The sequence below is a fragment of the Morone saxatilis genome, unplaced genomic scaffold (genome assembly GCF_004916995.1).
Source record: "Morone saxatilis isolate NCDOM2014 unplaced genomic scaffold, NCSU_SB_2.0 Contig17, whole genome shotgun sequence".
NCBI classification, from domain to species: Eukaryota; Metazoa; Chordata; class Actinopteri; family Moronidae; genus Morone; species Morone saxatilis.
In genome coordinates, this window is record NW_023339729.1 from 9582357 (window position 1) to 9594414 (window position 12058).

Sequence of the window (12058 nt, forward strand, 5' to 3'; positions counted from 1 at the left end):
CAGTTCAAAGTTAAACATGAATCTTACTAAGAGAAACAATGCTTGCACTAAGCCGGCAAAGAAAGTAAGTTTAGACATTTATAATAAATTATTTATATTAAACAGGGTTTGTACAAAGTCTTAAAAGTTTGAAAAATGCTTAATTGTAACCGTTATGTTTTCAAGGATAGGGATATGCTTGAATTTGAGTATACCTGAAAAATGCTTACGTTTCATCCATACAATTACACAAATCAAACCAAAAATCTTTGAATATGTAAAATAAAATGATTCTGTTGTCTTATTAGTTTGTTATGTTATGTTCACTAATCATCCATAGCTAGATAAGTGCTCTGTTAATCCCTTACTCTGGATACTCTTACTCTACATTAATTGTGGTGGATATAAAAGAATTCTGTATGGGTTTATAGTGAAGATGATGGCTTCGAGAGTCTGGAAATCTTTGGTTTGGGTACCTTGAATTTTACTTTGTAAAGCTGTACGAACCCTGATTGTAGTAATAGTACGTGTAATGGACTCCGTACAGAAACCTGTGTGTACAATCTCTCTTTTGAGTATTAAATCTGGAACAATCTGAAAAAGTGTTATTATGTATCTAGTATTTGTAAGAGATCCATGTGTAAATTTACACAGCAGTTGAGGTAAAGCATCACTCATGTATTGGCTGACAGGTTGTCAGAGGTTGACTCTGGTGGTTCAGTCGTCTGCGGCTCAGCTTCTTCTCCACTGGGTGGGTCCAGATTGTGGGCTTTGTTTTACGGTTGTGCAACTTGAGTTCATTTCCTGCTTTGGTGGATCAACAGGTGGGGAAACTTCCCTGTACTCAATGTACATCCTCAAGCACGAAGTCCAAATTTGTCTGTTTTTGACTATAATCACAAAAATTCCATCTTATTAGTAAGTTTTAACTACAATACAAAGATCAACCTTAAAACACTGTAACATGTCTTTCATTTACTCTGTAATCAACTGGGCTAGGCAATATTTCACTATTCACTATTGTTTATGGAACATGGTTCATTGCAATAACCATTAATTTTATGACTTTATATGTGCATTCATGCATACGTTTGCTATATAATCCTCACTATTGTAACAATATGGTATTAGTATGGACCATACCCCCCCTCATTATTTATCTATCAGCTACAGCTGAGTAGCAAAGAGTAAAGTGATTGAGCTACCGACAAAACGAACAAAACCATATTTTATCCACTTCAACGCTTTATCCACGTATTTGTACCATGTCTCAGTACAGAGCGAGCAAGAAGACTGAAGAAAAACACGCTTCGATTGGTTTTGGTGTTTGTGAATCTACTGCAGAAAAGCAAGATGTCTGTTGGTCTGTAGTCGCAGCTTTGGTGAAAATCACCAACAGTAAGAAATATCAATAGGGACATGGATGAGGGAAAAGTTTATAATGGAGTTTTGCTTTAGGCAAGACAATGAATCACAAACAGCTGTTACGTGGCTTACCGTGACCTCTGACCTGGGAAGTAAAATAATTTAACTGTGACATTTTCATTTTAAAATCTTTGTTTTAAAAGTGTCCTCTGACTCGTCCCTCTGTATTTCGGTTCACCACAGTGCCAGATAACATTGAAGTCACTCTAAAGGCCATGCGGGTTGTGTGGCTGTAGTTGCCAGACAAACTCATAAACACTGACCTTTAGTACAGTCGCCCAGAGGGGTGGCGGGGGGTTTGAATGAGGGACATAAAGAGATAGAAAGAGAGAGAGAGGATTGTGGAATGTGGCAGAGAGAGACCAGAAAGTGAATGGATCAAAGAAAAAAGAGAGAAGAAAAAAGATGACTAGAGAGAGAGAGAGAGAGAGAGAGAGAGAGAGAGAGAGCGCAGGCGAGGGAGGAGGAAGGGTGATTAGTGTGTGTGTGAGCCTGAGCTCTGATTGGTCTAGAAGCCTGTATGTGTGTGCTTGCCTGAATCTGTGTGTGTGTGCTTCTAGCCAGTGGGCGGGGGATTAAGCCTGCATCACGTGGTCTCTTTAGCTTCTTTTCCACACAAATATACACCCTCATTCGCAGAGGGCTCCCACAGACACACACATATACACACACACACACATATGCTCTCACATACACACTCACAGCTGTTGATACTTCTATCCCTCTCTGATGAACGCTGGGGCAGCCGAGGAGCAGAGCCCACAGGAATCTGGGAGAATCTGCTGTCTGCTGGCAGCGCGACCAAAAAGCATCTATATGGAAAATCTGGACAGACAAGTGAACCAACTGGTTTTCTGATCGCAGCCTGGCTCTCACTTTCTGTCGTTCATATCCCGCTCTTTCTCTCTCTCGTCTTCCCCGGCTTCTCTCTGGGACCCAGTGTTGGAATTTGAGCACAGACAGCGAGCAACAGAGAAAAATAGAGACATGTGTTTTGCCTCTGCCGCCTACTACGACTGCCTGTTCTCTCCCATTCACTGACCGAGGAGGAAATAGAAGGTTGGTTGGGCTTGGCTTATTTGTTTATGTGCTGGTTTCTAGTGTCATGGCACCTGGTCTGACATTTGGATTTTGTGTTTTAAAGAGACTCTCATTCATTTGTAACAGGAGTCTAGCACGCCTTCTGCTTTTTGTTCCCACTAGCTGCATGAGTCCAAAGATTACCAACCTTAAAACTGATTTGTAGTTTTAGGGGAATTCCATGGTAGTATGGCTGCTTGGGCACACACATACACACACACACACTCCTGCACTATAAACACACTTGGCAGTAACAGTGCACTGAGTGTGAGCACCAGGGAAGATTAGCTGTGGCTATTATCTCTAATGTGTACAACAGTAGAGGCTGTATGTGAGCGAGGACACAGTTGAGCATTTTAAGGTCACTGCCTCACAAGAATCAGCCTTCAGAATACTGCTCACAAATATAGAAATCAGTTGTTTATAAGGAATGTATGTAAAAAAAAAAAAAAAATTAAAAAAAAGTTTTTTAGTGTGTTGTAACCTGCTCAACTGCTGCACTGCAATGAGGTTGCACAAGAAACCAACACCCTAAACTACAACCAGCCGTTAGAGACAAAAACATTCATTAGTGGGCTCAGAAGAAGAGTTTCATAGTAAAGCCGCTGGAGGATCTGTAAGCTGCTGAGCATTTGGCTCTCACACCGTCCTCCAGTTTCACTGCTGGAACTGTCATGCAGTCATGTTTAGACACACCTACCCCTCTGTTTGTGTGTGTGTGTGTGTGTGTGTGTGTGCATGAGTTATAGAGTTGACACTACAGGTCAGTTGTGTGCAGATTTGTTCGTGTGAGTGTGTGTGTGTGTGTGTGTTTGCTCACTGTGCCATTTACAGTGTGTGTGGATATAATTAGCCAAAGTACAGATTCTTTCCTGGTATTGTTGCCGTTGGGCTTGTAACACAACCCAAAAGGCTGTGTGTCTATTTTTGGGGGTGGCAGCTCGTAGCGACACAAGCAACCTTGCTTTGAAGCTCCCCCCAGGCAAGATAAAGATATGAGGTGTGTGTGTGTGTGAGTGGGTGGATGGGCGTGAGGTGGTGTTGGTGCGCGTCTGCCTGTTGTATTAATCAACATTATTGTAACTTCAGCTTTTGTTTGCTGTTATCTTGCTACTAAGTTGTTGTTTTTTTCACATAATGAAGAAGTCTGTTTTGAGGACAGACAATAAAAGGTGAAGTGAGAGATCAGAGAGAGTCAGAGAGAGAATGATGGACAGAGATAAGACGAGGAAACGAGACCAGACGGAGAGACAGATACATGGGTAGACGTAGGATTCCAGATTAGATTAGGTGTCATCAGATGAAGATGGAGAGTTGGTGTTGTCTGAGCCCCTGGCTCTGCTCCAGCTTCAAATGTCAGAGGACTACTGAGGCATTATGGGTGAGCACTCTGTCTTAGAGATATACAATAAGCTCCCATAATAGAAATGAAGTAAGGAACTAATTCTATCAAATAAAAATATGTTCTTTGGATCGGACTGCAGTGCTGCATCAATATAAAGTCATTCAAAAAAATGTGTTCTCGGTTGTTTATAGAGCTACAACGATTAGTCATTAACGGATTATTGTATTTAAGTGAAGAATTGTTGGTTCCAGCTCCTCAAATGTGGGGAATGTAATAAATGGAATCTATTAGACTGTTGAACTACAAAAACATTTAAGCTGTCACCTCAGGCTGTGGGATATTATAGCAGGCATTTTTCACTATTTACAAATTGATTAATCAAGAAAATCAGAAGATTAATTGATACTCATAATAATTGGTAGTTGCAGCCTTACTTATTTATTTGATTTGTTAGTCACCTGCTGCATGCATTTACATTTACAACTAATACATACACAACTCACAGTTCAAACACAGCAGTGCTTGCCCATGTTAGTACATCCAAATTAACAAATTAAACGAAAAGAAAACCCTGAATAAATGAGTGGAGAAACATGACTAATGCAGATGCTTTCAGGACATGAGGGGTTATTGAATGGTTTGATGAGAATGGAAATTATGTAAATCAATTGTCATCAAACAAACACATTTGGGAAAATGGAGAGGGCTCCAGAGACAAGAAGCTGATTAATCAATTAGTTGATCGGGAAAAGATAAATCAGCAACTGTTTTAATAATTTCTTAATTGCTGAACATTACTTTGTACTGCTGGTAATTTTTCGTTGTTGTATGTGATAGTAAATTGAATAGCTTTGGGTTTTGCACATATTTCTTGGCTTTAGAAATTGGGATCACCATTTTCTGGGATCAGCTATTTTTTGACATTTTATCGACCTTATAATGAATTGATTAATTCAGAAATCAGTCGGCACATTAACCAATAATGAATACAAACATTAGTTGCAGCCAATTTTATCTAAGCTGATATAATTTATTGATTTATGCGGCCTACCTCGGTTTACAACATAGATGAAACCTGCAGTATTATAAGTCTCTCCCTCTGACGCAGCAACAGGCTATTGTTAAACTTAAGGCCATTCATTACAACATTCATCGTGTAACTCCTAGTAACCAAAAACATGTTAAACATAGCAAGGTTTCTAGCAGTGATTGGTTTTATAGCACTCTTAAAATAACTGTTTATAGATGAGAACATTTTCATGGACAACTGAAGAAGACAACTTGTGTCTGCAGAGCTGGGGGGAACATGGGCAGGAAGGAGGGAGGGAGGGAGGGAAGGTCATTAAAGGTCACAGGGTGAGAGGTCGTGGTCACCTTGCCTTGGGCTGCCGTCGCAGTCTAGCGCCCTTCAGTAAACAGAGACTGCCTCGCCTATCTGCCACAGATTAATGGAGCTTAAATCAATTACAATACAGCGCTGTCCTCCAATGCCATGTCTGCAAAGGGCAATTGTGTCTCACATTTCCAGTCGGTCACTGAACTCAAATCTGAAGTTCTGGCATTGTTGTCAAACTGTTTCATGAATCACAACAGAGCATCTGCCATTAGCATGAAATCTGAATTATAAACTTTGATGCTGTAATACAAGGTTTAGATTTCATTCTTATGCAGAATAATTGTGCACACTCTAACATGCATACACACACAGAGAGCCACTACCACCACGGCCCCCTCCTCTCATCCTCCCAAACCTCCCAACTGTCGATCTCTCTGGATGAGACCAGACCGAGGGGGTTCGGGCCAGGGACAATGATCTATTGACAGAGGCAGAGGGAGGGAGGGTGGAAGCTCATGCTGGGGACTGCTGGAGTTGTGTGTCTTGTGACAGAGCAGGGCTGGGAGAGTGTACTGGTGTATGAGTGTGAGTAAAGGGAGGGGTGAGGCAGGGTTTACAGCTTGGAGGGGGGTGTGTAACTGTATTTTGGTGAGGCTACAGCTGTTGCATTCAGCCACACAGAATTCCACTCATTCAGCAAATTTCAGGCATGAGCTTCTGCTGTCAATCACAACTTCTCAGATGTGTTTCTGAGCTTTGGAGCTGATTGAATAAACTACATTTCATTTACTTTTGTGAAACTGAAGAATAAGTATGAAAAGCTAGAAGGCTGAGGCCTTTATGTAGCTGCGGCTGGGACCTTTCTTTGTGGAGTTTGCATGATCTCCTTGTGTCTGCGTGGGTTTCCTCCAGGTTCACGAGCTTCCCTCCCACATTCCAAAGACATGAAGGTTAATAGGTTAATAGGTAACCCTAAATTGCCCATAGGTGTGATTGTGAATGGTTATTTGTCTCTATGTGTCAGCCCTGTGATGAACCTGTCCAGGGTCTCTCATTCAGTGTCAGCTGGGATAAGCTCCAGCCCCCAACAACCCTCAAAAGGATGAGTGATTATAGACAATGAATGGACGGATGGATGTCTTTATTTTTTATGTTACAATACCAATGGCCAACCCATCATTTTGCGGTTTTATCCAGGCCTGTCCTGTGCACAACTACTCAGTAAGCAGAGTAGTGCAGGCGAGCAGGAGGATGAATTCACTATCAGGTTACATAACTCTACTCAGAATCTACGCAGCCCAGCTGCCTTCAATTAAAGAGGATTTTTTGGGCGGCTTTTATTCATTTCCATTCTATAAATCAGAGCTTGTGGTGGGATCAGGTAGAGAGCAAGAGGTTTCCTGTGTTCCTATGGATTCTCTGGTTTAGAGACAACATGGATATTTTGGGATTTTCAAATGTAGGGATATTTTCTGAGGCAAAACATTAGATTAGATTGGATCTGTATATTTCCTAAAACTTGTAACTGGATGTCTGTGACTTGCAACATCTACAAAGCATGGAGATTGTCTGCATAGAGGTGGTTGTGGCAGGGATACCAGTTCAAATTTGCAAAATTTAAGTTGGAAACCATATTGAGCTCCTACTATTGGGGTAAATCTAAGATCTGATTGTGATTACTTCTTTCTCATAACATCACCTGTTGTTTTAAGGCCATTCCTTTGAAAAGGATGGGGTTGAATGTTGTTGCTGGCTTTTAGCATATTCAAATTGGTACAGTAGCAATACTGTAAATGCCAATTCTTAACACAGTGGTTTTTTATTCCATAGGAAAAAGTGAAGGCGTGTAGTTAGGAGAGGAAACCCCATTAAAAACACTACATGCCACAGTACACGTTCATACTTGAAAGTATTTCTTTTAAACTCACTGTTTGTTTGGTCTGAGTGTGACTCTTCTATACATTGAGCTTTGTGTCACTCCACTAATCTCAACCATCTTTTTAAGTGGTATTTGAGTGAGTAGCTTAGTGGCATGACCGGACCAAATCACCCCCCCACCATATAGAGTTAAGAGCAGAAAAGGCTGAAAGGGGTAGAAAGAATCACTTCTGACAGAGTAACTCCTAAATTTTGATCCTCTTGCTGTCAGATGACCACTGGGCTTTTGAAGACGGAAAGCAGTGGGATGCCTTTCCTAAACTCTTTCTTGCTCTCTCTCTCTCTCTCACTCATTCCTTTGCTCTTCAAGCCAAGACACCATCTGGTATAGCTCCCCTAAGCCCCGCCTCCCCTTAATACACCACCAGCTTATCCTTGGCTACTACAACAGCAGCAGTGTTGCAGGGGATCCTGGAAAATGCAGTTTTACGTGTCTTGTCTGCCTCCTCCTGTGAATATTTTTTACCTCTACCAAGGAGATTGTGTATTTGATCTCATGTGTTTTGATGATATCTAAAAAAAATCTAAATGAATCATTTTTGGTGAAATTTTGAAGATCCGGGATTTTTTAAAGCAATGTGTGTAGGATAGATGGGGCTTTTTGAGTGGAACAACTACTTCACTTAGATGAAAAGAAAATATGTGAGTTTTAGCTTGGATTTCATTGTGCTTTATTGTCAGATTCCTTAACAAATTGTCTTGCATAACAAAATCTACTCTTTCACATAACTTTTATAACCTTTTCAAATGCATTTCCTGTTGCCTTTATTGATTGTGTCCCTTGGCGTGACAACAAGGCATTGAGAGGCTCAGTCACACTTGTTGCTTTTATTGTAACAATTCCTGTGTCCTGCATAAATGCTTGTTGTCATGCCAGCTGACCTGAGAATGAACAGTGGGAGTAAACCACCTCGCCAGTCAAAGCCTTGATGTTCAAACAAAACTGCTCCTGTCCTCGTCATACGCTTTGTTTGGTGGTGTGTCAGTGTGACCTGACTAATAAATACGTGCAGTTGTGGCACAATGTGTTTATAGAACAAAACTCTGCTGTCAGGAGAGTGCAGGAGCTTATTATCTGCATCAAACCAAAGAGGAGCACCTCTTACGTCCACCATTATCAGGGCCAAGTCATCAGCTAATGATGGACAATTCATTATGTTATTTGTCGGTAAATTGGATTGGCATATGCTAGATGTTTTCCATTAGTTTTGAAAGTAATGTAATAGGCTACCCTATTGAATAACTACTTAGTAAGACAGTTGCTTTAGTTAAAAGAATTACATTAATCATTTAACTCAATTGATAAACTTTAGTGGTGTGTCCATCAGTGAAGGCTTTGCTGTTTGTGTGGTAGTTTAAGTAGGTATGAAGCACCATACAATTTCAATTCATAAAAGTAAACATTATAAGATTCATCCTGCATCCTAACTGCAGATTTGAATACCACATTGTCAAAGTGCTTTGAATCCTGGTACACCCTAAGCTCCCTTGTCGTGCTGTGAAACACAGTAAAACATCTGAGTGCATATGTTTTTTATGCTTAATATTTCCTACTCGCCTTTCAAATGAAATGAATGTTCTAACTTCTCCACCTATCTGTTCTCTTCTCCTCAGGTGAAAGGTAAGAGCGGCAACCATAGAGCGAGTGAGTGAGGCGAAGCAGGCATGAGTGCGGACAGCCATCAGGAGGTGGTAACTACCCCTCCCCCGCCCAGTGGAGGCACTAAGGAGCGCTACTTCGACCGGGTCAACGTCAACGATCCGGAGTACATCAGGGCCAGGAACATGTCACCTGACCTCCGGCAGGACTTCAATGTTCTGGAGCAGAAGAAACGTGTCACACAGATCTTACAGAGCCCCGTAAGTCCAAAAAGGGGAAAGGGAACATATCTCATCCACAGAATATTCATTTATACTCAGAGTAAAGACTGAATGAAACATGATGGCACGGCACATTTCTTTTTGCCTACAATGTTCAGGGCTAGTGCAGACGTCTCAATTTTAAGTTTCAGGATTAGGTTAATGCATGCAGTTGCTAACTGAGGGAACATTGTCTAGTGGAGAACAAGATCTGCAACTGACAGCTGATAACTTGCTAAAATGGCCAGTGTAGAAGATAGTATAATGGTATCAGCTAAAGTCACAGTTTAGCCTTGATGTTACACAAAGCACACAGTGTGACGGAGATGGGAATGGATGTTGTGTGCAGCTTTAGTTGCATATTTGCTACTCAGAGCTCTGTTGCATAGAGTCCTGAAAGGAGGGCCTTCTCTAGAGCATGTTGATCACAGATACAGAACTTTTCTCCAAGAGTTAAAATCCATCGACTGGCTCAGGCTTTGGTATTGTTCCTCTTGACTGGAAGCCTATGTTAGTCTCAGATCTTTTGCTAAAAAAAACAGTGGTTGAGTTATTGAGATTACAGAGGACCCAATGGAGAACTTGCTGCAAGCGAAGAACTTTTCACCTCAGTGACTAATAGTTTGGGTAATCAGTTCCCATTTTCTCTTTTGTCAGTTATTATTCCCCAATCAAGTGATTTCTGAAGAAGTTACAGCAGTGAGTGCATCACATGTGCTTATGTGTTGATGCTTGTTGTGACACTGGCCACAGAATCACAGCAGTCAGCGGCCCGCTAAAACCCTAATATAACCACCAGCTACCACGCCCTGGCTCAGTGAGAGAGAGCCACTGCTGGAGCTTTCCAAGTGTCCTCCAGGCCAGAGGCTCTCATGTTGGGTCAGGTTTTGCTGAAGTAAACAACTCTGTGAGCACAGGGCATATTTCAGCCAACACGCATAATGTTGTGGTTTGATTTTCTTTCCTTGGAGGTCTGGATTCCTGAGAATTACTGTTGCTCTACTAGCCAAACGTGACTGAAGCACTTAGAGCCCCTTTGGGACCACGCATACTAATTATTTACGCACAAGTATTGGGATATGGTATTTTTGCTGCAGGTTTGTAGTTAGCTGCAACCTTCGCAAAGATCAGAATGCAATGCAAAGACTGTGATTGTAACAGGAAGCCGTTCAAACAGAGCATAAGCTACAGCAGCACTTAAAAATAAAGCAATACGTGACAGAGCCGGCGTTTACTGGGAAGCACACCATATATGCCCTAGATTTCTTAGATTTATTGAATATTTTTCATGCTTCATGGATCAGTTTGTTTCCTTTTTGACCCTGAATGCATTTGCGTCTTTGTCAGGAACTCAACACCTGGTAATAATAGTCCAAGTCTGCTCATCCAGACATAGACAAAGTCAAGCTTGCGGTCTCATGTAAAATAAAACAGTGTTGTCCTATCTTGCTGTTTGTATTGTGCCCTTTGAACAGTTGCATCACCCTGTGTGGAGATTTTACAGCAAGCCGCTTGCCTTTCAGTTCAGCCTACACAGTATTAGGGATATTTACTTTGCACTGTTGACTCAAGGCCGGTCTCTGGCTGAAGTGCTCCTCACTGTTTACAATGAGGTCTTACATTTGAAGAGGCAAGGTGTGTGTGTGTACGTCTGTATGTCTGTATGCATTTGTACTTTGAATTGCTTTGAAGTGACAAATACATTTGGAAGAGTCAACAGGGACACATTTATTGTAAAGTTAGATAAACGATAAGGTTAGACGTTGCTTGGGCAATGAACGTCATGAATGAATGTTCCTCACAAGCCTGGAAGACTGTGTGATATTGGGTAGTGGCTGCTGTGGTTTGGCCCGTTCCTTTCAAGCTTTAAATGTGATCCGAATTCTGCACATGCCCGATGTGGTTCACTGGCATTTTTGCCAGATGTCTGTAAGGGTAGCAGTGCTGATGCAGGTTTCCATGATACTCTGTGTATGTCTGTGAATGTGTCTATGTACTTGATTGAGTACCACAAGTGCAGTTAAGAGTGAGCAAATGAGTGAGTACATTTAAGGGCCCTGCTCTAAGCAGGCTGTTTGGTCTGTGGCCGACCATCACTGGTATTTTTTGCGGGGTGTCTGGCACAGCTGGCTCCACTGCATCCTTATCAGCAGCGATTCAGCATGCTGAGAGAGAAAGAGGCCATCAGTGAGAGATGGCTATCTTTACTGGCCTTTCAGCCTTGTGAATCAGTGATTCCATAAGTACATGTTCGGGCTAGTTCTTGGTTGATCTGCATAGTCTAAAATCATGGTGTATCACAGTAAATTAAACTAAAGTGAGGTTTTTAGTTAAAACAAAACTATTATTCTAGCTGTAGCAGTATTTTTTAGATCAACCCTAGATCAGAAGGCTATGTGTAATGTCAAAGATCTTGTTCACAGTGATGAACCCACAGGGAATCACTCAACACTGCAGTTTCCATCAGCTCTACAGCATTTTAGCATAGTTTTGCTCATTGCTTAGGTGACGATGTGCCACTCCAAATAAATGCTAATGTTGCTACATGTCTGCTGAATGTGTAAGTAGGCAACTGTAGGCAACCCATCAAGCAACTATATAAGGTGATAATTGGCTAATATTGTAGTGTTTACAGTTCATTCTGCTGCCCTCACACAGCCAAACATCAATAAATACAGCTTTTATTGTTTGCTGTTAATGTTGAATACCTTTGGATTTTTTTAAATTAAAGGCTACTTGTTATCACCGGTGATAACTGTAATTTCACAGGCTGTCATAGGTTACCCACTGGTGTATTACCCTTGCGGTCATGCAGTATTACGTGTATTATTCCCGCTTGATGTGGTTCTTGAACTTGAGCCAACCAGCTCACAGTCAGTCAGTAACAGGTGGCTCCCTGTGGACTGTTTTCAGCTCTGGCATGAAGACAGTTGGCGCCTCAGCGCTGGTTTACTCATATTCAACAACAACAATAACAAGTGTGTGTCACCAGCTAGACATGCACACGTGGGCTCGTTCCTAAACATTTCATGCATTTCTTTCACTGTCTTTTCAGTCTATTGCTCTCTCTCTCTCATGGTAAGCTACAACAACAA

At 41.5% G+C, this 12058-nt stretch overlaps 1 protein-coding gene across 5 annotated transcripts in view; it reads left to right on the forward strand.

Annotated features, from left to right (window-relative positions):
- add3a (adducin 3 (gamma) a) overlaps nt 1–12058 on the forward strand; it is a 99935-nt gene that overhangs the window by 56324 nt on the left and 31553 nt on the right. For 2 of the 5 annotated variants that reach the window (XM_035660777.1, XM_035660775.1), the window contains one exon: nt 8718–8963. In XM_035660777.1, coding sequence (XP_035516670.1) covers nt 8769–8963 — 195 coding nt within the window. In that variant the 5' untranslated portion in view covers nt 8718–8768. Of the gene's footprint in view, nt 1–2025; nt 2464–7528; nt 7746–8717; nt 8964–12058 lie in introns of those variants that run through there. The other 3 variants (XM_035660774.1, XM_035660779.1, XM_035660778.1) reach the window with 3 other exon arrangements.